Here is a 26808-nt window from a genome sequence, read left to right as displayed (position 1 = left end):
AGGCAGAGGCAGGCGGATCTCTGTGAGTTTGAGGCCAGCCTGGTCTACAAGAGCTAGTTCCGGGACAGGCACCAAAGCTACAGAGAAACCCTGACTCGAAAAACAAAGCAAAAAAACAAAACAAAACAAAAAAAAGGCTTGCGTGACCACCGCCCGGCTTGCAAAGGACTTTCTAAAGAGAAGAAAGATCACTGGAGAGATGGCTCAGAGGTTAAGAGCACTGGTTGCTCTTTCTGAGGTCCTGAGTTAATTCCTAGCAACCACATGATGTCTCATTAACTATCTGAAATGAGTTCTGCTGCTCTCTTCTGGCCTGCAGGCATACATGCAGGCAGAACACTGTATACAAAATAAAATTTTAAGAAATAAATAAAAAAAGAAACATTTTCTTAATACACAAGCTTTGTTTCTGTCATCTTTACAAAAATGGTATACAAATTAAACTATTAGTTGGTGGCTGACAAATCCTTTGTCCTGTTTGCAGTATAATGAGTTAGAAGCCTGGGGACAGGAAAAGAACTAGAGGTCCTGACCTGAGATTACTCAAGTCAATCTGGTGGAAAATGGAAGGTTGCTTATGATAGATGTAATTGTGTGTTGTAGTAAAGACAACAAAATTTTATGCAAGCTTAATAGTTGCCTTTCCACAGTTGGCATGACCTTCCTTCTTGCTACATCTCTTGTTGGTAGATATGTATACCTGGAGAATCTAGAGAAAGCATGGACATTTTGCAGAGATGTGTCACTACTGGCCAAAAATGGTATTGTTTCCTGTGAGTGTTAGATTAGTAGTGTCTCTGGGAGCAAAGAACAGCATGCACTAGCTTGTCTATGTACAGATTTATCAAACAGCAGTGCAGTGGAATCTTGTTGGTTAAATATGACATAATGATCAATTTTTAATTCTTCAGATTCTGTTTGAAAAACACTTTGCTCTTCCCCCTGAGATTACTAAAATACATCAAGTACTTGAGAAAAACAAGTGGAATTAAACAGATTTGGGTTTTAAGATACTGCAATATTTTATTTTAAAATCTTTATAGTGTGTGTGTGTGTGTGTGTGTGTGTGTGTGTGTGTGTGCGCCAAACCCCAAGACCCAACTAAAATGTCAGCTTAAGTATTGTTTGTTTTTAAGTCACTATAAGGGTAAAGGAAAGGAGAAGGCAGTAGTGTCCAAGATTCTCATGTGCACTGGGAAGATTGCAGTGGAAAGAAGACGCCTGAGTGGACAGAGACGGCGATTGCAAGATGGAGTGTGTGAGAGAAGGGATCCATTTTTCTCTCTTAGGAATCTGAGTGACAGCTGGGCGGTGGTGGTGCATGCTTTTAATCACAGCACTCGGGAGACAGGCAGGCGGATCTTTGTGAGTTCAAAGCCAGCCTGGTCTACAAGAGCTAGTTCCAGGACAGGCTCCAAAGCTACAGAGAGACCCTGTCTCGAAAAAAAAAAAAAATCTGAGTGACTCAGGATTTAAAGACAGTATAGAGGGGGAGAAAAGTTTAGGCGTCAGAATAAAAAAATACAGATTTGGTCGAAGTCATAACACAGAGCTCCTTTCCTCTGTCTTGTGAACGTTCCCAGTACTTTGTGTCTGTCCTGGCCCTCAGACTAGATGTGGGGGCTTTCTCTAGATAAGCAGAGTGTTCTGGAGGAAGGTGCTTTATATACCCTGAGCCTGAGCCTCATCCTCATCTTTGATCTAGCTGGTCTTCCAGTTAGTTGTGTAATGTTTTTCTGTAAGAGTGAACAGCAGCGGGTCACCAGACATCTGAAGAAAATATCTAGAGCACTGGAGAGCACATGCCTTTGAGGCCTGCCTGGATTACTAAGTGAAATCAAGGTAGCTGGGGCCAGATAGCAAGACTCTGACTCCAAAAATTAGGTAATTTTATTAAACAGAAAGTTAGAAGCCTTCCACTTTAGAGAAAACCAACAACCAGAAAACCCAGCCTACATCATGTGTCTACCTACAACATGGTCTTTGAGGAACAAAGACAAGTTCGTGAACAAGATAAGGGTTTTCAGAAAGAAGAAATGATTGAAGAATGAAGAGAAATAATTCTTGGAAAATTAGTATTAAAAATTAATAGATAGGAAGAAATTATTGAGAAATATTGATAAAATAATCAGGAAAATTCTCCCACAGTTTTTTTTTAAACACCCAGATGGGAAATGTAAAAAAAAAAACAGTCATATGTTGCAAATAATGAACAAATTAAATAGAACTAGGGAAATAGAAATAATAGGGGAAAAGATCCATGGCCGGAAGGTGACTTACTGTTAGAGCACGTGCTGCTCCTGCAAAGACCTGGGTTTGATTCCTAGTACCCACAGAATGGTTGACAACCCTCTGAAGCTCCAATTCTAGGGATCTGATGCTATTTTCTGACCTCCATGAGCACTTCACATAGGCGGTATGCTTATATGTCGAAGGAGCTGCAGGCAGGCCTGCTTTTTGTCCCGCTCTGCTCCTGCACGGCAAGCTTAACACCCGAAATAATTACACGGAAACTGTATTCATTTAAACACTGCCTGGCCCATTCGTTTCGGCCTCTTATTGGCTGATTCTCACATCTTGACTAACCCATTTCTAATAATCTGTGTAGCACCACAAAGTGGTGACTTACGGGGGGGAGGGGAAGGGGGGAATTCAGCATGTCTGACCTGGCGGCTGGCTCCATGGTGTCTGACCCCATGGCAGCTGCCTCACTGCCTTTTACCCAGCATCCTGTTCTGTTTACTCCGCCTACTTAATTTTCTGTCGTATCAAAGGGCCAAGGCAGTTTCTTTATTAACCAATGAAAGTAACACATAGACAGATGACCAACCCTCCTACATCACTTATATACTTGTGTAAAATACTAACACATGTTAAGAAAAATAATTACTCTTTTAAAAAACTGGAGGATAAAGAGATGAGTCAGTGGTCAAGATTGCTGAGCACTGCTGTTCTTACAGAGGACCTAGGTTTGGTTCCCAGTACTCACAGCGTACAGCTGACAGCTTGCTGTAACTCCATTTCTAGGTCATCTAATGTCTTCTGGCCTTTGAGGTACCTTGCACACAAGCAGTGGACGTATTCTCAAGCAGGCATATCCACATACACATGAAAATAAATAATACTGAGGGTTACAGTAAGGTAAAAGTGCTAATGGATACAAGGTTTCTTAGGGGATGATAAAAATATGCTAGTTACATGGTGATAATTTTATGGAATTCTAGATATACTAAAATTCGTTGGATTGTACAATTTAAACAGGTAGATGTGATACAAGAGATGGAAGAGAATAATAAAACTTGGTTCGAGTGATTGCAAAAACAATAAGTAGCCGAAACTACCTTTAGGAAATCCACTTCTTTATATAACATTTTTGTATGAACTTACATGTTAGGGTAGAATCAAAGGTTTGCTGGGGTTGGGGGTAAAAGGGTAAAACATACAGAGTCCAGGTTCAGTCTCCACTGAGAAGACACAAGGTAATGTTTTGTACAAGTATGTACTGATAAATTCAAATTATGGAAAATGAATTATTTTATCTGCCAATACAGGGTTTCTCTGTGTGGGCCTGGCTGTCCTGGTACTCGCTCTGTAGACCAGGCTGGCCTCGAACTCACAGAGATCCATCTGCATCTGCTTCCCAAGTGCTATGATTAAAAGTGTGTGCTTGACACTACCTGACTGAAATTTCTTTTCTTAAAAGATAAAGATTTTCAAAGCTTATTTTAAAAAAAGAAAGAAAAGATTAAAGAAGACCGTATTTCCTAGAAAAGCTAAACTCTTTCTGCTATGTACTTGTACAGTGCTCTTGTACACTGTAAAGATTTGTCACTAATATTGGTTTAATCAGGAAGAGTAAGCAGGGCAACCACACTAAGAGAATTGAGAGAAGAAGAAAGGCTGTCACAAGCCAGATGCAGAGGAAGCAAGATGAGAATGCCTTACCGAGAAAAAGTACCAACACACATGGCTAAACATAGACAAGTATTATGGGTGAAATAGTTGTAAGCGCTAGTTAGTAATAAGCCTGAGCAATAGGCCAAATAGTTTATAATTAATATAAAACTCTGTTCGTTTGGTACTGAATGGTTGCAGAACTGTGTGGGACAGAAGCTTCTGTCTACATCTTTCCACAAAGAAAATCTTATGACCTGCCTGGCTTCATTAGTACATCATTGAAATATTTAAGGGAGAAGTAATTACCAGTTCTATACAATTTCCAGAAAATTGAATAGAGGTAATGTTTCCCAACACATTTAATGAGCTTCACGTTACCTGGATACCCAAATCAAAAATATTACAAAAGAGAGAGAGCTACACATTTCTTGAACATAGATAGACAATCTTGGCAAAATTTTTACAGTGGTAATCCAACAGTGTTTTAAAAAGGCAATGGGTGAGGACCAAATACAGTAGCACACGCCTTTAATCCCAGCATTTGGGAGGCAGAGGCAGGCCATCTCTGAGTTCAAGGACAGCCTGGTTTGCAAAGTGAGTTCTAGGACAGCCAGGACACAGGTTAAAAAAAAAAAAACAAAAAACAACCTCTCTGGGGGTGGGAGGAAGCAAAAACCAAAAATAAATAAATAAATACCCACCTTCATTGAACCATGTTATAGACTAGGGACTAGCCAATTTAATTAGGTTAAATAAGTAAATAAATGAATAAGTAAATTGTCCAAATTTGAAAAGGCATGTAAGCTTTTCCTTACTTTACCACATCATGTTATCCTGTGGTGCCCTCAAAAAAATTTAAAATAAGTAGAAGAAAGTCTCGGAATATAAGATCAGTCCTGAAGAATGTGTTTTATTTTGTATTTTCTGGTGGCACTGACCCAAGATTGCAAACATGCTAGACAAGCAAGCTTTCTCTGAGCTACATTCCCTAACCCCAAAACTGCCATTTTTAGTAGCATCAAAAATTAATAAGTATTCCTCTGCAGAAGTATGATGAAGGTAGTGGAAGGATCTGTATTCTGTTTTCCAGTACTAGCAGACATGGCTGAAAGAAAGACCTAATTAATACAGATTTGCTGTTGGTCATGGGTCAGAAGGCAAGGTGTCAATAAACTCTAAATTGATTCATAGAATTAAATGCAATTCCTGTCACAGTCCTAGAAGGCTTTTTGTAGAAATTTAAAATATTCTTAATTTCATATTATAATATAGAGAACCTGAAATAATCCCAGCAGATTTGAAAATAAGTTAAAAGAAAAATAAAGACTTAGACTGTTCTTTCCATGTTTGTATGAGGATGACAGTAATCAAGGTAAACAGGATTGGTGTAATGATAGACAGATGTCTTTAGGGGAGCAGAGCATCCAGAAATAGAACCACAGGTTTAGAAGCTGCGGGTTAGAGCAGGAAGATGGAGGAGGAGAAGAAATTGCTGTTTGAATTTGCAAAGAATGTTATATTGATAGTGCAAAAAAAAAAAAAAAAGAAAATGTGCAGTGAAGCCATAGGTAAGTTGGGTAATTTAAAGATGTAACATTTACAACTGTAAGAAAAAGGAAAGTGTCCTCCAGGTGTGGTGGCTCATGTGTTCAACCTTAATATCCGTAGGCTGATACCAAAGAATTACCATTAATTTGAGGCCATTGTAAGCTGAAGAATGAGGCCCTGTCTCAGAAAAGCAAGGTGGAGGAGGAGGGAGGGAAAGAAGGCTTTAACTTGCTCAAGTGACCTCTGTAAATGTGTCTTTGGAGGCACCCTCCAGCAGGATGAATGTTTGTGTGCCAGTTTCCTGTCAGCCACTGTTCCCAGAATAGGATTCTTCTGCAATAACTTCATTCCTAATCAGTTTCAGAAAAAATACAAAATAATAAATGCCATAAATAGCCTTGTTTAAAGAGATTATTTTTCTCTCCCCACCCCCATGCCCTCTAGGAAGTAAAAAGAAAGAAAAAGAACGGCCAGAGATTTCTCCTCCATCTGATTTTGAACACACCATCCATGTTGGCTTTGATGCTGTTACTGGAGAGTTCACTGTAAGTTTACCTACTGGAGGTTTGTGTATGGCAGTTAAACAGTGCTGAAGGGTTTCGGGAGCACTCGATGAAGAGAAGCGCTTACTGTACAAGTGTGAGGACCCAAGTTTAAATCCCCAGAATGCATACAACACAGAATACAGAAGTAATTGTGATACTCGTACAGTGTGATGGGAGACGAGAGTCTCTGAAGGCTCCAGGGCAGCTAGCGTGGTATATGATGTAAGTAGTGAAAACAGGAGACTTTGTCTCCAGGTAGAAGACAGTGATGACTGAGATGATCCTCTGACCTCTGCAAATGTGCACATACTCAAGAAACAGAAAAGGCGTACTCAAGCATTTTTAGGATTAAATTTTAAATCAGTTTTTCTTTCTGGTTTTTTGAGACATGATTATTATGTAACCCAGGCTGGCTTCCTATGAACTCATTTTGTTGTTGAGGCTGGTCTTGAACTCGGCCCTCCTATTTCTGCCTTCCTGTCTGTGTGCTGGGGTGACAGCTATGAGCTAACATGACTGGTGTTGAACTTTTCTATCCCATGTGATTAGTTCCTTTTCCTTTGTCGTCATTTCTTTAAAGCAAATTCTCACTACGATCCCAGTAAAACCTGAAACTCTGAATGCTCCTGAGAGAGTGGGGTTACACGCTATCACGACTAGTGTTAGTTATCAATTTTTTACTGTTTTTTGCTTGTCATAAAAATATTAGTAATTGGGACTGGAGATGTGGTTCCGAATTACATACATGCAGGCAAAATGTTCATATTCATAAAATAACCTTTAAAGAAATTAGTAATTGGATGACCTTTTTCTCTAGAGAGCTGAGCCTGTAAATTATAGTTATGAAAAAACAGATACAGAGAAATGGAATTTTAGGTCTAGGTAATGGCTCAGTTGGCAAAATGCTTGCTTTGTAAGCATGAAAAGATCTGAATTCAGGTCCCTAAAACTCAAATAAAATCCAGATGCTATGCTGGGAGTGATCCTGCATTCCCAGTGTACTTGTAACATTTTAGGTCAGTTGAAGACCCTATTTCAAACAAATGTTGGAAGCCACCTGAGGATCACACTAGAATCTGTCCTTTGACCACATAGTCCTTTAAAAAAAAAAAAAAAAGATTATACTTTTGGTCGGATATGGTAGCTCAAGCCTTAATCCCAGCTATAGAGTCTACAGGATAGCCAGGGCTACGCAGAGAAATCCTACCTCAAAAACAAGCAAATAGAAAAGCGTATACTTTTATAATCCCAAAGCTTAGGCACCTGAGGGTAGTATTGTGAGTTCCAGACCAGGCTGAGCTATATAGTTAAAACTTTGTTTCAAAACTACTAAATAAGGGGCTATATAGAGATGGCTCAGTAGCTACTAGCACTTGTTCTTGTAGAGGACCTGGTTTCAATTCCTAGCACTCACATCACAACTCACAACCATCCATGACACATACTGTACAGACAGACGTATATATGGACAAAACATTCATGCATACATCAAAAAAACTTAAAAAAAAAAAAAACACCATTTTAGCCGAAAATTTATGTGTGTTGGTTGGTTATCATTGATCTATGAAAATGTTCTTTACTAGAGCAATTCAAATCCTAACTGAATTGTGAATTTCTTCCTGTTAGGGCATGCCGGAACAGTGGGCGAGACTGCTGCAGACCTCCAACATTACCAAACTGGAGCAGAAGAAGAACCCTCAGGCTGTGCTGGATGTCTTGAAGTTCTACGACTCCAACACTGTGAAGCAGAAGTACCTGAGCTTCACTCCTCCTGGTAAGACACCAGACAGTGCCAGAGCCTTGTCAGATGAAAAGATTCCTCTGGGAAAGTAAAAACTGGAAGGATTGCTGTTGTCCCTCCTCTCCTGCATAAATCTGCCTTTAGAGAGTGAAGTCCATGCCATGACTGAGTGTCCGGAGGTTGTAGTAACCTCATCATTTGCCAGAAATGGAGTTGGTGGATGTTTTGACTCTGTTCATTTAGTCTTTTCTTCTTGGATGCTTTTAAATGACTTTCAGCAGAAGAAGGCAATAGGTCTGAATTAATAGACAAGCTCATGCTAGAGATGGTTATTGTTAGTGGTATAAATTGAAGTGAGTTTTATAAATAAATGTCTGGCTTTGAAATGAAATGCTTTTCCACTATCTTGAAAAACCAAAAAAAAAAAAAGAAAAATGCTTTTCTACTCTTCTGGGTGTACTGAAAAACACCTTAATCCCATTACACAGGAGGCAGAGACAGGCAGGTCTTTGTGAATTCAAGGCCACTCTGGTCTACATTTTGAGATCCGTACCAGCCAAGGATACACAACAGTAAGACCCAGTCTCAAAAGAAAAAAAAATTCTGTTAAAAAATTGAAACTTCCTGGAGAGATGGCTCAGGGATTAGGTTAAGAAGTGCTAGTTGTTCTTTGAAGACCCTGGTTCAGTCCCCAGCACCCATGTGGTGGCTCACAATCATCCCTAACTCCAGTTTCAAGAGATCCAGTGGGGTCACCAGACACATGTGCACATGCATGAATGCATGAAGGCAGAATACATACGCACACGAAAGAAAGGAAGTCTAAAACTTGAAAGATTATTCAGGGATTATAGCAGATACCAGGCCAGCCAGAGCTACATTGCAAAAACCCTGTCTGCCTTTTTGCACATACATTTATTTATTTATTTATTTATTTGTTTGTTTGTTTGTTTGTTTGTTGTTTTCTCTCTCAAATTGGTAATGTCTTTTCTGTTTCACATTTAGAGAAAGATGGCTTCCCTTCTGGAACACCAGCAGTAAGTTAATCATTTATTATAGTTCATGTTCTAATTTAGGTTACCTAAAACAAATCTTTATTTTGCTTGCTAAAATATAAAAACAGATGTCATAGCTCATGTCTATGACCTCATAACTCACCAAGGTAGTGAGTTCACTGCATATTTGAAGGACTGGATAACTAGTAAGATCATGTCTTAAAAAACCAAAAGTAAAATAAAGTTAGCCATCAGATAAATAACTACTTTTTGTTTTTGTTTTAAGTTAGCTACTTGATTAGTTGAAGAGAAGAAGTAAATAGGATTTTGGTGGGCACTTTAAAGCCACTAAACTTTATAATGCCCTCCAGAGCAATTTAGCTACTTCTCCAGTGTTTCAATATCGAACTTGAATATGGTGAACTGAATGGCATAGTCTCTTCTCCTATCAGTACCATTGGGAGTATGATAAACTATGGCACATTCTAAGTAGTTAAAACATACCAGCACCTTTTCTTGCTTTATTAACTGGTAAACCAGGATCTTTCAAATACCTCAAAGTGAGGTTTGTGTCTACATCATGCAGAGGACCTTTGCTTTGCTCCCATGAAGTCGATTCCCTACTTATAGAGCACTGTGTGTGCATCTGTAAAGGGCAAATATAGTACTCCAGTGGTCCAGTGCTAGAGCAGTTACAGCATACACAGGCCTTGGTTCAGTCGTTAGCAGAGCCTCCTCCCCACTAAAAATTATATTCACCACATATATTCATTTACTTTTTAATTGATTGTATCAGAACCAGTAAAGTTTGATTGTTTTAAATGAGCTGTTGAAAAGATAAACTTTTTTAAAAAATCCTTTTGTTTTTATTGAGCTATAGATTTTTCTTTAAAATATTTTAAAAGGGGAGTCACATTTTAACCTTTTAATTTTATTGGTTTACCCTCCTTTTTTGCTCATGTGATGAATGCAGCTGAATACCAAGGGATCAGAAACATCAGCAGTAGTAACAGAGGAAGACGATGATGATGAAGATGCTGCTCCTCCTGTCATTGCCCCTCGGCCAGATCATACAAAATCAGTGAGTGATTGGCTGGTGACCTGCACTGTGTGTTTGAAAACACTGGTCTGCATTTGACTTGCAGTTGTTTAAAGGCCCTCAAGCTTGAACTACTGCAGTCTGGAGAAACTGGTTAATTATCAGAACCTACTTTTTGGAGCTGATGAAATGACCAGCAGGTAAAAGTTGCTTACTACCAAGCCTGGCAGCTTGCATGCAGTCCCCAGGACCCACAGGTAGAGGGATAGAACCAGTTCCTACCAGTTGCCCTCTGACCGCCTCATGCACATTCTGGTGTGTGTGTACATGCACACAATAAGCAAATTAAAATTAATAAAACTACTTTGAAAAGTAATGTCTTGAATAGGCTTGGTGGTGCCCATCTTTAATCCCAGCATGGTAGGTGGATCTCTGTGAGTTAAGGTCATTGTTTATTGAGTTCCAGGCCAACTAGAGCTACATAACTCACTGGGTTTTTCTTTCTGTGTTTCTCTATTCCTCTATTCTAAGGAGGATCTATTTCTTTAGCTTTCTCAAGATAGATAACTATTATATCTAAAACTAAATCATTACTATTCCCTGGATTATGTATTTTACCTTGCTCTCAAAGACTGTGTGTTTATTCAAGAAGCATTTAAGAGTGAAATTACTTACTAAGAATTTTAAGCATAGGGGCCCTAAGTAGAGACAACCAGTGAGAAGCTGCGCCAGTCCTGCCCTTCCCGCTGTGATGAGGTAGAATGCAGGATGTGCTTTGCTGCCCTAGGACTCTGCTCTGCAGGCAGAGCTGAGACTGACGCGGTGGTAGAGCACTGTTACTTCTTTATGATTTAGGACTGGCTGTTGGAAAGGGAACAATCAATGTCGAGTTTGTAAAACTTACGGGGGGAGGTGGTTAGAGTTATTTCAACATCAAGACTCTTATTCTTTTCTGTTCCTAAGCTGTGCTGGGTTTGTTTTGTTTTTGTTTTGAGCCAGGTTCTCATGTGGTCTAGGCAGTATGTAGCTGAGGCTGGCCCAGAACTCTTGATCCTCCTGCCTGTTTCTCAGGCACCCAGATAGAGGTGTGTGTACCATCCCTGGCTGCAGGGGTGTTATTTATTTATTTATTATTTTTATTTTATGTGTGTGACTATTTTGCCTGGGTGTGTATCTGTGTACCACATTGTACCTGATGCCTATGGAAGTCAGAAAACGGCATCAGATCCTCTGAAACTGTGTTACAGGTGGTTATGAGCAGCCATATGGGTGCTGGGAATTGAATCTGGGTCCTTTGGAGGAGTAACGTGTGCTTCTTTCATTACATTGTTCTCAGTTTGTTAGATATGGAATTTCATAGACCTATTTTGCTAGATACTTTCAAAATACATACATGCTCTGTCAAAAAAGATATTATGCATTATTTCCTGGTTACATGATTTAGGGAGGTGGGAGTATTTATAACAGGGTCTTTGTGTAGCCCAAGCTATCCTTGCTGTATCTGCCTCCTGAGTGTTAAGCTTACAGACATGTACACTATGCTTGGCAGTTATGTGTTTCTTTTTATATATATATATATATATATATATATATATATGGCCAGGCGGTGGTGGCACACGCCTTTAATCCCAGCACTTGGGAGGCAGATACAGTCGGATCTCTGTGAGTTTGAGGCCAGCCTGGTCTAGAAAGAGTTAGTGCCAGGACAGGAACCAAAAGCTACGGAGAAACCCTGTCTCGAAAAAAAAAAAAAAATTATTATATATAAAATATTCTGTCTGTCTGTATGCCTGCAGGCCAGAAGAGGGCACCAGACCCCTTTACAGATGGTTGTGAGCCACCATGTGGTTGCTGGGAATTGGAAGAGCAGGCAATGCTCTTAACCTCTGAGCCATCTCTCCAGCCCCCATGTGTTTCTTGTGTGAATATACTGTCCCATTCTTCCAAACAATGGGAAAAATAACTTAGTTTTGCTAAGCAAAAAAAAAAAAAAGTCCAAAGGATACATTTATTCATTTTCTGCTACCAAGACCATGTGATAATGTTTTCCCTCAAGTCTCAGCAATGAACTATTTCTTTGCAGATTTACACACGGTCTGTCATTGACCCTATTCCTGCTCCAGTTGGTGATTCTAATGTTGATGGTGGTGCCAAGTCTTCAGACAAACAGAAGAAGAAAGCCAAGATGACAGATGAAGAGATTATGGAGAAATTAAGTATGCAGACTATACTTTATTTTCTTAAAAACATTTATCTCAGATCTGGGGATAGTTGTTGCCTGGGGGAAGCACTTGCTTAGTGTATGCAAAACCCTTGGTCCCTGCCAGCCACATCCAAAGGACATAGCTTGACTCTGTCAGAGGGTTGCATATAGCTTTTCAATACAAACCTATAAAAGGGCACTTGCCGTCAAGCCTGATGACTCAGTCCAACATCTAGGATCCACATGGAGAAAGGAAAGAGCTGACTCCCCAAGTTTTCTGACCTCCTTTTGTGGAGACATAAGCGTGCACCCATGCATATACCTACACACTAAACAAAAAAGAAACATAAAATTGTTCCTAAAGAACACGACCTTCTGTAATATGTGTCAGCAAGGTAACAATAATATCTGTTCACACATCTATAGCAGCTTCCAATAGCACTGACCTGGGGGAAGGGGTTACTCAAGGAAAGACTCCAGGTAGATAGTGTTTAAATCATGGATGTGCTCTAGTTATTGTTTTTATTCCTTTTAAGTATGAACCTGCTTTTACCGTGGCATTCTATAGAAATACATAATAATCCTTCTTAGGAAAGCTGCTACTTTGAAACAATAAACCAGAACAATGGTTGCCAGCATTTAGTCATGACCTCTAGTTGTCTTGCCCCTCTTTTGCTGCAGATCTTTTTTCGGTATCTTACTGTGGGTCTTGGCTTTGTGTTTTATAGCTTGGAGGTAGAGTACTTAGGTAGATTATAACTTTGCTTCATGTATTCATGTATTGCCTTGAGCAGCTGACAGTGCTGAGGCTGAGATATTTTCTCCAGTTTTAATAGTAAATATGAGTTTCAATTATTTTTTCTAATTTCTTGAATTTAGTATTTATTTCTTAATATATTGAAGTTTTTTTTTTTCCAAAACATTTAGTTTTTCTAAGTATATTAAAAGGTAGAAGATGGCTGGGCAATGGTGGTGCATGCCTTTTATCCCAGCACTTAGGAAGCAGAGGCAGGAGTATCAACCTGCCTGGTCTACAGAGTGAGTTCCAGAACAGACAGAGAAACTTTGTCTCAAAACACAAAAAAAAAAAGTCCAACCCGATGGAAAAGTGTGCCACCACCTTTTATTGCTTATTTTTCTTAATTTCTTTTCAACTTTAAAATTTTATGTGTAGCCGGGCGATGGTGGCGCACGCCTTTAATCCCAGCACTCGGGAGGCAGAGGCAGGCGGATCTCTGTGAGTTCGAGGCCAGCCTGGTCTATAAGAGCTAGTTCCAGGACAGGCTCCAAAGCTACAGAGAAACCCTGTCTCGAAAAAAAAAAAAAAAAAAAAAAAAAAATTTTATGTGTATTAAGTGTTTTGTCTATATGTATGTATATGCACTTCATGCATGCCTGGTGCCAGCATAGGTCAGAAGTGGATGTTGCGTCCCCTGGAACTAGAGTTATGGGTGGATGTAAGCCACCATGTAGGTGTTGGGAATTGAACCCAGGTCCTGTGAGTTTAACTGTTGAGACAATTCTCTAGCCCCTGCTTATTTTTCTTTAGTGTTGATTGTTTAAAGCAAATTATTTTTGAAACTTCGTGTATGGAAAAGTACTTTTATAATCAATGCAGGTTATTAAAAGGAATAATAATCTAATTTTATTTATATTTAGTTTGCTTGACTGACTTCTAATTTTTGTTTTAAATAGGAACTATTGTGAGCATAGGTGATCCTAAGAAAAAATACACAAGATATGAAAAAATTGGACAAGGGTAAGTTTGATTCTATTGATACGATACTCAGTACTCATGGAGATACAGAGTCTACCCTCTGACACTGAACACTTCACTATTTTGGGTGGTACCTTGGGAGATTTTGTAAATAGAAACTGTACTTCTAATTGGGATATAATGATGCATACTTGCAACACCATCACTTGAGATGCTGTGGCAAGATTGTTATAGACTGGAGCCCAGCCCATAGCCTGACCCTGTCTCAGAAAATAAATAGACTGAGCAGTGGTGGCGCACGCCTTTAATCCCAGCACTCAGGAGGCAGAGGCAGGCGGATTCTCTGTGAGTTCGAGGTCAGCCTGGTCTGCAGAGCTAGTGCTGCTACACAGAGAGATCCTGTCTTGGAAAACCAAAAAATAAAATTAAATTAAATTAAAATTAAAAAAATAAAAGTAATCCAGCACTGATTAGTAGTAACTTTGTATTGTCTGTCCTCCCTCTCCCTCTTTCTCTCTCTCTGACCCTCATCTCTTCTTCACTTCCTCCGTCATCGTCATCTTCAACAAAGTTCCCTGTGTGGCCCAGGCTGATCCCACACTCACTGTATAATCCAAGTCTTAGTAATCGTCTGTCCTTAGCTTCCCCAGTGCTAGGACTAAAGGTGTGTGTTGCCATGTGTGGCTTTCATTGCTTTTTCCTGTATATCATTTTCCATAGATGGTGAGGTAAAAAAATTGCACATATATAATTTATTATTATATATAATAATATATAGTATATATAGACAGTTTATATATAAATAATATATAGACAGTTTATTATTTATTTACTTACTGTTTTATTTCCAATCTTTTTTTTAAGATTTATTTATTATGTATACAGTATTCTGGATATTCTGTCTGCATGTATGCCTGAAGAAGGCACCAGATCTCATTACAGATGGTTGTGGCCACCATGTGGTTGCTGGGAACTGAACTCAGGACCTTGGAGGGGCAGGCAGTGCTCTTAACCACTGAACCATCTCTCCAGCCCTTATTTCCAATCTTAATTTAACACTGATTTTAATAACAAAAAAATAGAAAGTCACCATTTGTTTTCAGTGCTGGAGAGTAACTCAAGCCTTGTGCCTACTGGGCAAGGGCTTTACTACTGAGCTACATCTCAGGCTTCCTACCTTTGTGTTTTTACATAATTGATAAGTTACACAGTAATAGTGATGAATGAACAAGAATAATACTTAGGAATGACAGTCACAGATTGAGTGTTGAAATTGCAGAGTGCTGAGATTAAAGGTGTGTGCCAACATGCTCTGCCACTTAAGTATAGAAGGAGATTTTTGAGGATGTGCTGTTTTCTACTACTGCTTTTCCTCTCCTTCTCCTACTTCTTCCTCTTCTTCCTCCTCTTCTTCTTCCTCCTCCTTCTCCTCTTCTCTTCTTCCTCTTCCTCCCCTCCCCCCTCCTTTCTTCTTCTTTCCTTTTATTTTATTTTATTTTTTTATTTTTTTAAGCAGACTGGATGTGAGATTTATTACTGAACATGATTTGGTAGGGTACAGGAGAGCACCATGAAAGCCCTCAGGAGTGTAGTGCTCACCACTTGTCCAGGGGACCACGATTAGGAATATATTTGACCCCACAGCCATCAGGAATGAGTCGCTTCTCAGCAACCATGTCTTCAAATTCATCTGCATTAAACTTAGTAAAGCCCCATTTCTTTGAGATGTGGATCTTCTGGCGGCCAGGGAATTTGAACTTGGCTCTACGAAGAGCCTCAATCACATGTTCCTTATTCTGCAGCTTAGTGTGGATGGACATGATGACCTGGCCAATATGAACCCTGGCCACTGTGCCCTGGGGCTTCCCAAAGGCACCATGCATGCCTGTCTGGAGCCTACATTGGAGACAGCATTGAGATCAGACTTGAATAAGTGCCAGAAAATTGTCTCCAAGGTCCCTTAGGGCAACCCGTACAGGTAACAGGCTGCGTACACTACCAAGGAGGCTGCTGTTTGCAACCATTGCACACCAGGGCCCCAAGGGTTTCCTTTTATTTTTATAGGTCTGAAAAATTTGTGTTTGAGTTTTGGCCACAAGGATCACCTCACTGTTTTCTCCCCTCTTTTCGTTTTAGGAGTATTAGTCTAAGATGTTGAATCTTTTTTCAGTTGTTCAAAGCCTGATGTGTTTGAATACTGTAAATGGTGTAACTTAAGAACTTAATTCTATTCTTTTTTTTTTTTTCCTACAGGGCTTCAGGTACAGTTTTTACTGCAACTGATGTAGCACTGGGGCAAGAGGTAGCTACTGTTTAGTCTTCATGTTAACTATTTGTGTAGGGAGAAGGAATAATGAATAGAACCATGTTGTGGGTCGTGGAGTGTATATGCTTATCTGTACATAAATGTGTAGTAACCAGAGGCTATCCTCACCAAATAAGTGAGGCTGGCTGACCAGGGAACCAGGGGATCTGTCTATGTGGACTTCCCCAGCTCTGGATGTATAGATACATGCCACCACTAAAGGTTTTGGGATGGAAGGAACTGAGATCTTTGTACTTGGAGGTACTTTAGCAGCTGAGCTGTCTCCTCAGCCCTAGAATGTAATGTGTTAGAAGACTTGATCTAATTCTTATAATAATTAGCAACAGTTGTTATGTTAGGGGAAAAAAGATGAATTTGTACAGGATCATGAATAAGGAAATACTTTTAAATAATTGTGAGTTTAGAATTTTTTTAAAAAAGTAATTTCTTGTATAGACTGACATTAATCTAGGGTCAGTGAGGTAGTTGAGCAGGTAAAGTCACTCACCAACACAGAGCCCACACACAGAAAACAAACAATTTCATTTTAAAATGTTTTAAATACAAATTCAAATATAATTTAGAATCTGTATCACAAAACATTGTAGCTAGGCAGTATGCATGTAAAAACATCATGTATGAGTAAGTCACAATCTCACTGTGTAAGGTATACATATATAACTAGCTAATTGGTGCTTGTAACTCTGTCAGAGAATTAGGAATGCTGTTTTGATGTTTCAAATATGTTTCTATTATAGGTTGCTATTAAGCAGATTAATTTACAGAAACAACCAAAGAAGGAATTGATCATTAATGAAATTCTGGTGATGAAAGAATTAAAGAATCCCAACATAGTCAACTTCTTGGACAGGTAAATACGAATATTTTCTTGGAAGTTGAGATCAACTCGGGGTTGATCTATCACTATTCATGACTGTAACTCCAGCATTGGAAGATGAGAGTGAGTGAAAGTCAGAAATGAGAAAGGGAGGCTGAAGAAATAGCTCGTGCTCTTCATGAGCACATACCCAACACCCACATGGCAACTTACAACTTCCTGTGACTCCACTTCCTCTTTGAGCCTCTGTTAACACTCACAAAGTGCATAGTGCTCAGTGAGGCAAACATACACATAAATTACATAAATAAATCTTAAAACATAAAAAATGAAAAACATACATTGGGATTAAAATATGGGCATTTGTGGTTGGAGAGATGACTGAGCATTAAGAGCCCTTGCTGTCTTTTAGAGGCCCAAGGGTTGGTTCCCAGCACCCTCGTAATGGCTTATACCTACCTGTGACTCTGGTTCTAGGGCATTCACCTCTCTCTTCCAGTCTCTGCATGCATGCATACACGTAAGCAAAACACACAAAACAAATTTAACAATTAGTACTTAACTGTCTTCAAAAAACAAAAGAAAAAAGCAAAAACCCAGAAATTTGTAGTTTAATTATTTGGTACAGGCATAGCATTTTAGATTGAGATGCCCCTGCTGAAAAGAAAGCCGAAAGGAGGAGGGGAAGAAAGGTGAAAACTGCACACTGCAGTCGAGGGCCTTTCTGAAAGGACCTCCCTTGACAAACGAGAGGACATTTCCATGAAGGATGGCCAGCAGTGCTGTGTTCATTGAAGTGAGCAGAGCAGAGACACTAAGGAGTGGCTGGCTGTGATTCGTGCTGTGATCTCAGAGATGACTAGCCACACAGTTTTTAAACTGTGAGTACAGTTTTTGTTTTCTATAACCCAGGAAAGCCTCAGGCTTGCCATGTGCCTGCTTTGGTCCCCGGAAGCTGGGGTTATAGCATTGTTAGATAACTAGTGAATGATAGTATAGGTTGCATTAGAGATAATAGATTAAAGATGGTTTTCTTCTGTATTTAAATTTGCTTAGAATAGGGGAAAGATAATATATTATGAGACTTTAATCCTTATTTGTAAAGACTGTATTAAAAGAAACAAAATTTTCAGGTTCATTTCCTTGCTTGCTTTTTGGAATCTCTTTTTATTTTTTGAAATTATAATTATATCAATTATCCCATCTCCTTTTAAGAACTTTTTATTTATGTGTATGTGTGTGCCTGCTTGTCTATGTGCACTACTTCACACGATGGTACCTAGAGAGGCCAGAAGAGTGTCAGAACCGAAGACTGGAGTAGAGAGTCACTATGAGCCACTGGTGTGGTGTTGGAACAAACTCTGGTCCTCTGGAATGAGGATTTCCCCTCTCATTCTCCAGCTGGAGAGATGACTCAGTGCTTAGGAGCACTGGCTGCTCTTCCAGAGGTCCTGGGTTCAATTCCAAGCACCCACATGGCAGCTAACATTGTCTCTAACTCTAATCCTAGGGGATCCAGCACGTTCTCTTGCCTCTAGGCTGTTCTTCGGTGCACAGACACACACGGAGGCAAAACACCCATATACATAAATTAATTTTAAAAATTTTTAAATAAAAGATTATTCCACATCAACATAGAATGAAAGTTTAGACAAACCCTAAACTTTGGGGTCATTGATTTGTTTGGCTTAGGATTTTGTTCTTGTCGGTAACTATCTGTATGACCTTGGATGAGTTACTGAACATTTTCCCTCACCCCACACAAACATACAAGGGGGAGAATCTTATATTTTCTTTTTGCTTGTTTTTTGAGAGAGGGTGTTTGAACTTGCAGCTCCCTACCTTAGTGGCTACCTAGCTTGCCTCAATGAAATAATTTTCTCTCTCTATTGATTGATTGATTGGCAATTCTTATATTGAATTTTTTGGGGTTTTTTTTTTCTTGGTTTTTTTGAGACAGGATTTCTCTGTAGCTTTGGAACCTGTCCTGGAACTAGCTGTGTAGACCAGGGTGGCCTCAAACTCACAGAGATCCGCTTGCCTCTGCCTCCCAAGTGCTGGGATTAAAGACGTACGCCACCACCGCCCAGTCAATATTTGGCTATTCTAATTGCTACAACAGATTTATACACTCAAACAAACAATGTAGGCAAGCTATAACATTAAAATGATCTTAAAACTTTTTTTTTCTGGCTTTCATTTGTTTTGTTTGAGACAGAGTCTATATAGCCAGCCCTTCTGGCCTCATTCAGGGCAATTTTGGTAACTGCTTCCTGAGTGTTGGGATTGTAGATGTCTACTACCTCACCTGAATGAGGACTTCTTAATTTTTTTTTTTTTGTTTCATTTTTTTTTGATTTTTTTCAGATAGGGTCTCACTACATAGCTCTGGCTGTTCAGAAACTGACTGTGTAGACCAAGCTGGGCTCAAACTCACAGAGATCTTGTGCTGGGGTTAAAGGTCTGCACACCACACTCATCTGAGAACATCTTAATTTGTGTTGTTGTACCTGTCTAGTGCTCTTCCTAGTTCTCAAACTGTTGGTTCTTTGGTTTTATTACATTGTGTTTGGCATTTTAATTCCACAACACAGAGAGCCATGTTCTTAGAAAAAAATAAAAACACGTGTATTTTCTTTTGTTTCCAGTTACCTGGTAGGAGATGAGTTGTTTGTGGTGATGGAGTACCTTGCTGGTGGCTCACTCACTGATGTTGTAACAGAAACCTGCATGGACGAAGCGCAGATTGCAGCTGTGTGCAGAGAGGTGGGTTTACAGCCTTTGATGTTAGGGTATGCACTTAGCCAGGGTGAAGAAAGAAAATTTTTTTGTGTAGAGACTTTTTCTCTGTATACCTTTTGTGGTTTGTTTATTTGTTTGTTTCTTTTATTTCATCCAAGATAAGAGCTTCAATCCTGCTGGGTGTGGGGGTGCATAGGGAGAACTCCATAAATTGAGACCAACCAGGATGCAGAGTGAAACAAAAAGGACTTTAGCCCTTTCCTTCCTGTGGAAGATAATTTGGGAACAAGACATGGTCCTGTGAAGTATAGAAGTCACAGGCAGACTTCAGCAGTGTGATTACGATCCAGAGGAGAATGGGAGACAATTGAAAAATGTGTGAATCAGTAGTAGAATCTAGAACCAATGTTACAAACAAGATCAAGATGTTTATGCTTACAAATCTGTGCAGTGCCCCTGGCTTTAGTAAGACCACTGAAAGTGAAGAAACTAGTTATTTACGTACATATTTTTAAGTTTTATTACATTTTTACTGTATGTGTATCATATGTGTGGGCATGTGCATACCATGACACATACATGGAAGTCAGGACAGCTTGTGGGAGTTTGTGCTGAGTTCAAAGGACTCTTCTGTTGGCTCCCTATGGTTTGATGCAAATGTGAACTGGAAAGATTGCATATAGGAGGTCTTTTTCAGCTTGTACCAAAGGTAATTAAAACACGATTCTGAGAAAATATCAACTAGCTGCAATGTTAAGACAGGGCCTCATGTGAATCCTGCTGGCCTCAAACAATGTGCAGGGGGATGACCTGGATGAGATCCTCTGAATGCTGGAATTACCGTGAGCACCACTGTGCCCAGGCGTCACGCAGTGCTGGAGTTCAACTTCATGTACTCTACCAGCTGAGCTCTGTAATAGTTCCAAATAGCATAATCCCTTAAAGGGTATGCTGGTCACTGAAAAGCTGGCTAAAATTTAAAAATTTGTGTTTCGTTGGTTTTTCTAGAACTTCTCAGTTGATCTCACAGTTTTAGAAGTTCTGTTGTCCAGTCACTTTGATCTTATGTGCCAGGATAATTTGTATAAATATTTTCCAACCCTTTTTCCTTCCCAAGAAACTGATTAAGGTGTACTGAGATAGATCTATCTCTCCCCTCTCCCCAAATGAGCAGTTGATAATCAGGCATGGTGATGCACCTTTAATCCCAGCAGAGAAGAGGATCTGAGTTCAAAGCCAACATGGCCTACAGAGCAAGTTCCAGGGCAGCCAAGAATACAGAGAGACACTGTCTCAAAAAGCAAAAAAAAGAGTAGTTGAGATTTTTAGTTGTTATAATTGGTAGATAAAGTTTGTTCTACTCTGATGGGAATAATAAAAATGCAATTGACATTTCTCAGATTTACAATTTACAGTCTCCTTTGGAATAAGATTTTTAGTTGCTATAAATGGTGCATAAAACTGGAAGGGAGGCACACACCTTTAATCCTAGCACTCGGGAGGCAGAGGCAGGCGGGTGGATCTCTGTGAGTTCGAGGCCACCCTGGTCTACAAGAGCTAGTTCCAGGACAGGCTTCAAAGCTACAGAGAAACCTGTCTTGAAAAACCAAAAAAAAAAAAAAAAAAAAGAGGGGTGTGTGTACATAAACTTTGTTACAGTTTGATGTAAATAATAAAAAATACAACTGATTTTTCTCATATTTACAATTTACAGTCTTCTTTTATATTTAAAAACACTGGACCAGGTTTTATTTTGTTTGAGGTATTATTTATTTTGTATGTATGGGTGTTTTGCCTGCATATTATGTGTTGGTTTGCATGCAGTACCTGAGGAGGCCAGGAGAGGGCTTTGGCTCCTCTGGGGCTGGAGTTACAGTTGCCCTGCTGTGAACCCAGCTCTCTGGAAAAGCCACCAGTCCTCTTAGTGGCTGAGTCATTTCTGTATCCCCCGAAAATCTCATTTTCTGTTTAAGGAAAGGAGAAACTTTGTCTTTTATACTCAGTGCATTAGGAAAGTTTGTTTATTTATTTTTACTTTTATGTCCATTGGTTTTTCCCTGCATGGTTGTCTGTATGAGGGTGTAGGATCTTGGAGTTACAGACAATTGTGAGCTGCTATGTGGATTCTGGGAGTTGAGCCCAGGTTCTTTGGAAGAGCAGTCAGTGCTCCCAACCACTGAGCCATCTCTTAAGCCCCAGAAAGTTACTTTTTTATACTAAGGATTCTTTATTTTGTTTTTGAGGTGCTGGCATTGAATCCCAGAGCCTTGTGCATACTTGTGCTATGCCACTGAACCCTACCACTGCCCTCTCCTTTTCTCAGATCGTGGATATAGTTTAATATAAACTCCACCATGAAAGCATGAAGACATTAGCTTAGACCTCAGTGAAACCCTGAACAGGGCCAAACTACCCAAATCTTCACTGCTTAGTCTATCTATGACTTTGAGGTAGCTATGGTTCTAATGGGAATAATCACAGATTTACTCTGTGTATGTGGAGGGAGGAAAAGGAGAGAGAAGGTCTTACTGTGTAGCTCTGCCTACCCTTATAAAAATCCTCCTTCCTCTGCCTCCTAAGGACTGGGACTAAATGCTGGGACCTCCATGCCTCTGCCTGGTCACAATCCACTTAAGGTTAAGATCATTTCTCAAAAGCCTTTGTGTGCTTACCAAGTGCAGTGTAACTTTACGCGTTTAAGCTTGAAAAGGCCTAGAAGTTAAAGAGGCCCAGTCATCATTTTATAAGCAAAGCTGCTGAAGACTAAGTGTTGAAAACCAGCGGGAAGATGGCACAGTAGTTAGAAATGCTTCCTGAGCTTCCAGAGGACGGAGTTTAGTTTCTACTGCCTGTAACTCCAGCTTCAGGGGATCCCATTCCCTCTTCTGACCTCCAAAAGCACTAAACCTGGTGCACAACTACCCTTTCCACACACACAAAAAAGTAAAGTGTTATTAAAAAATCAGTGGGGAGAAAGTCTCCAGGTATGGTGGCTTGTACCTGTAGTCCTGGTACTTTGTGAAGCTGAGGCAACAGGGTTACTAGGAGCTCAGAGCCAGCATGGGATACAGAACAAAAACCCTATCCTGTCCACCTACCCCTCAGGAAAATAGATGAGACATTATTTAATACGCCTGGAATAATAACCCATCTCTGTAATCCCAGCACTGTGGAAGTAGAGGCAGGGGGATCAGGAGCTCTGAACATTCTCTGCTACACAGTAGAGTTCAAGGGCAGACAATGGGAGACAATTTTTCTTTTTTGAGGCTATTTATTCATTCGTTCATTCATTCATTCGTCAGAGACAGAGTTTCTCTGTGTAGACGTAGCTGTCCTAGAATTTTCTGTAGACCAGGATGAACTCAATTCAGAGATCCACCTATCTGCTTCCTAAGTGCTGGGATTAAAGGCCTGCACCACCAATGCCTAGCTGCTTTTCTTGTTGTTTTTTTTTTTAAAACAGTGTTGCTTTGTACAGCCCAATTTGGGCTGTCCTGGAGCTCTCCCTTCTCCTCCCTCAGCCTCCCATTGCTGAGATACAGGCATGTTAGATACATCATGCACAGCCAAAGCTGTAGTTTTTGTTTGTTTTTCTTTCTTTGCAGGTGAAAGGACATCTTTTCTCTCCCAATGTTAAATCTTGGAGGGCTTCTACCAGGCAGAGCAGTGTGCCGACCCTCGCACTGTGCGTGACCCCTCTTGGACTTGTTGGGTCGTTTCATTGATAGGTGTTTTCTCTGTTCAGTGTTTACAGGCCTTGGAGTTTTTACATGCTAATCAAGTGATCCACAGAGACATCAAAAGTGACAATGTGCTTTTGGGAATGGAAGGCTCAGTTAAACTTAGTGAGTAGCAATGAAGTGACATTTCAATGTATCTGTGATTGGCTGTGAAGGGTGGTGGCTTGTTAAATGTGCCTTGTGAACCCAGCAACTTGTGTTCATAGCAGACCTACTGCTTGATGAGTATTTTGAGCAAATCACTTTGTGTCCCTTTGTTTTGTTTCATATGAACAATAAGAAAAATACTAATGTTGGAAATTATTTTTGAAAATTAAAATAAAACAAAGTGATATCCAGAGGATTGTTGTCTGGGCTACCCTGATAGGATTCTTCTCTGTAGGAAATGTGATTGGGTATAATTTTTTGGAGTGTTTTCTCAGCCTGCCCCTTCACCCTCAGGGAATGTTTGGAGACTGTCTGACCAGAAAAAGACCTTGTGTGACCTTGACCTCAGGGTGACAAGAAATAGGTCTCCTAGGCTGAACTGTGGTGGCGTATTCCTTCTTGAACTCAGAGATCTGCCTGTCTCTGCCTCCCAAGTGCTGGGATTAAAGGTGTGCGCCACCAGTGCCCAACCTCGCTCATATTTTTTATACGAAGTAAAATTAAAGTCTAAGGGTCACAAGTTCACAGTCAATGGATGCCAGTAGACATGGTAGCACATACTGCAATCTCAGCAATCGGAAGGCTGAGTTATAGGAGGCTCACAAATTCAGGGTCATTTTAGGGGAAGTTTTGTTTTCTTGTTATTTTTGTTTTTGTTTTGAGACAGGGACTCACTATGTAGTTCTGTCTGTTCTGGCACTCACTATGTAAGCCAGACTAGCCTCAAACTCACAGAGTTGTACCTGCCTCTGCTTCCTGGGATTAAAAGGCGTGTGCCACTGTGACTAGCTTTCAAGGTCATTCCTGACTACGTTTTGTGTTCAAAGCCAGCCTAGGCTATATGAAACCCTGTCTGAATAAAACCTAAAAAATAAGGTTTAACCTTATTAAAAGAATAGTTTTAACAACAGAAGAAAAGAAAATAATTATAAATTCTCATCCCAGCTAGTGTAATATCAGTAAGTATCTTGTTCCTTGAATATAAATGACACAGTTGGAGCACCTTTCCTGTGCAGTTACAGTTAAGTATGGTCTTTTTCTAGGCCTTCTGCTGAGTTGGATGCATAATAATTCCAGCTTTAGCTGTTCTTTAAAATTCTTGCTGGCCAGGTGGTTCAGTCAGTAAAGGTGTTTGCTGTCAAGCCTGGCAACCTGAGTTTGGTTCCTAGAACCCACATGTTAAGAGAAAACAAACTCATGAAAATTGTCCTCTGGGGCTGGAGAGATGGCTCAGAGGTTAAGAGCACTGACTTTCCTTCCAGAGGTCCTGAGTTCAATTCCCAGCAACCACGTGGTGGCTCACAACCACCTGTAATGAGATCTGGTGCCCTCTTCTGGCATGTAGGCACACATGCAGACAGAACATTGTATACATAATAAATAAATAAATCTTTTTTTAAAAAATTGTCCTCTGAACTCCCACGTGTTCTGTGACACATGCACCCCGCATACTCAAAAAAATGTTCAAAGAAACTATTAAAAAACGGCAACCTGTACCGGGCAGTGGTGTTGCACACACCTCTAATCCCAGCACTCAGTAGGCGGAGACAGGAAGATCACTTGAATTAGCGGCCAAGTTGGTCTATAGAGTGAATTCCAGGACAGCCAGAGCAGTTTCCCAGAGAAACCCTGTCTCAAAAAAATAAAACAAAATAAAAAGAAAGAAGGGAGGGAAGGAAAAAAGAAATTAATTCAGTTTCCATGTCCTGAACATTGCTAGATTTAATCATTGTGTTTAGGTTTTTGGGTTTGTTTATTTGGTTTGGTTTTTTGAGACAGGGTTTCTCTCTGTAGCCCTGACTGTCCTGAAACTCAGTGAGATCTACCTGCCTCTGCCTCCTGAGTGCTGGGTTTAAAGGCGTGCACCACCAATTTCTGGCTCGCTGCATTTAATTTTATTGTTCACCTTGGATAATTTTTTTTCTTTCTTTTTCTATTTTCTTTTCTTTCTTTGGATAATTTTTTTTACCACTTTCAATTTCAATTCTTTAGAATAGAATTAGTTATTAAGAAGAAAATACCTGATAATGTGTACTTTGTTGTCAAAAGTAAATGTGAAAATTACTAGTAAATAACGTCCTCAAATTTTGAACTCACTCTTCTTCATTTCCACATTCTTTCCAGAGAAGGGGGTGGGTGATGGGATGTAGCCATGTTTGCTGACGTGAACTGATGAAGCATCCCTTGATACCATTAACCCTGGTACTCTGCTTTCTTCTGTAGCTGACTTTGGCTTCTGTGCCCAGATCACCCCTGAGCAGAGCAAACGCAGTACTATGGTTGGAACGCCGTACTGGATGGCACCAGAGGTGGTTACACGAAAAGCCTATGGCCCCAAAGTTGATATATGGTCTCTGGGCATCATGGCTATCGAGATGGTTGAAGGAGAGCCGCCATACCTCAATGAAAATCCTCTGCGGGTAAGACTAATGAAACTCTAGCTTTACAATAAGAAAACACTGTGCTTCCCTTCTTTAAAAGGGCTCTACGTTTGTTTGTTTGTTTGTTTGTTTGTTTGTTTGTTTGTTTGAGTGGAAGGGGCACATATGTGCCATAGCATGTTGAAGGTCAGAGGACAACTTGTGGGGATGGCTTCTACCCTTAACTCTTAGGCTGTCAGACTAGGCAGCAAGTGTCTTTACCTGGTGTCATCACTTAGGCCAAGAAAGAAGTACTTTTCTTCAAAACATACTATGTACTTGTTTGTGTCAACCATTGGAAAAGAATTTAGAATATGGTTGGTGAGATATAATCTCTTTTCCTGTATCTAAAAATTATATTGCCTCTGAATTAAAGTGTAGAGTTCAAAAGTTTGTAGATTTTTGTAGTGAGTCAAATAGTTTTGTCTATGTGAATGTAATCGCTTTTCTGCAGAGCTGAAAAACCTCAGATAGTTGGTTTTTTCTTTGTTGTTGTGTGTAGACAGTGCTTTGTAGCTGAGGATGACTGTGAATTTCTGATTTTCCTGCCTCTGGAAAACACTGGACATGCAGAAGTGTACCAACCACCCAGTTTTATGTGGTTGTGGAGAACCGGACCCATGGCATCATGCATGCTAAGTGCACTATTAGTTGAGCCATATCCCAAGCCCATTAGGTGCCTTTTCCTACACATTAGGTATCCTGGATATAGCAAGGTTATCACCAATGAACCTTGGCTGCTATGTCCCAAAGATGAGAAAAGTTAGATCTCTGAGGTAAGATGCCTAAATGGTAAAGTTAAAATCTGTATTCCAGGGCTGGAGAGATGGCGCAGCTGTTAAGAGCATTGCCTGCTCTTCCAGAGGTCCTGAGTTCAATTCCCAGCAACCACATGGTGGCTCACAACCATCTGTAATGGGGTCTGGTGCCC

The 26808-nt window shown here is 40.0% G+C and overlaps 1 protein-coding gene and 1 pseudogene across 1 annotated transcript in view; one reads left to right on the top strand and one right to left on the bottom strand.

The window, feature by feature from the left end:
* Pak2 (p21 (RAC1) activated kinase 2) overlaps positions 1-26808 on the top strand; it is a 64413-nt gene that overhangs the window by 29936 nt on the left and 7669 nt on the right. Inside the window, exons 3-13 of the mRNA XM_005344830.3 lie at positions 5890-5990; positions 7617-7764; positions 8737-8768; positions 9700-9807; positions 11849-11981; positions 13664-13727; positions 15939-15987; positions 16749-16861; positions 19477-19594; positions 23316-23415; positions 25681-25877. Coding sequence (XP_005344887.1) covers positions 5890-5990; positions 7617-7764; positions 8737-8768; positions 9700-9807; positions 11849-11981; positions 13664-13727; positions 15939-15987; positions 16749-16861; positions 19477-19594; positions 23316-23415; positions 25681-25877 — 1163 coding nt within the window. The remainder of the gene's footprint in view (positions 1-5889; positions 5991-7616; positions 7765-8736; positions 8769-9699; positions 9808-11848; positions 11982-13663; positions 13728-15938; positions 15988-16748; positions 16862-19476; positions 19595-23315; positions 23416-25680; positions 25878-26808) is intronic.
* On the bottom strand, positions 15628-15749 carry LOC113458266 (annotated as a pseudogene).

This window comes from Microtus ochrogaster, chromosome 2 (genome assembly GCF_000317375.1).
Source record: "Microtus ochrogaster isolate Prairie Vole_2 chromosome 2, MicOch1.0, whole genome shotgun sequence".
Lineage (NCBI taxonomy): Eukaryota > Metazoa > Chordata > Mammalia > Rodentia > Cricetidae > Microtus > Microtus ochrogaster.
The sequence above is the reverse complement of the archived record's forward strand: the minus strand, read 5'-3'. Positions and strand labels throughout refer to the sequence as shown.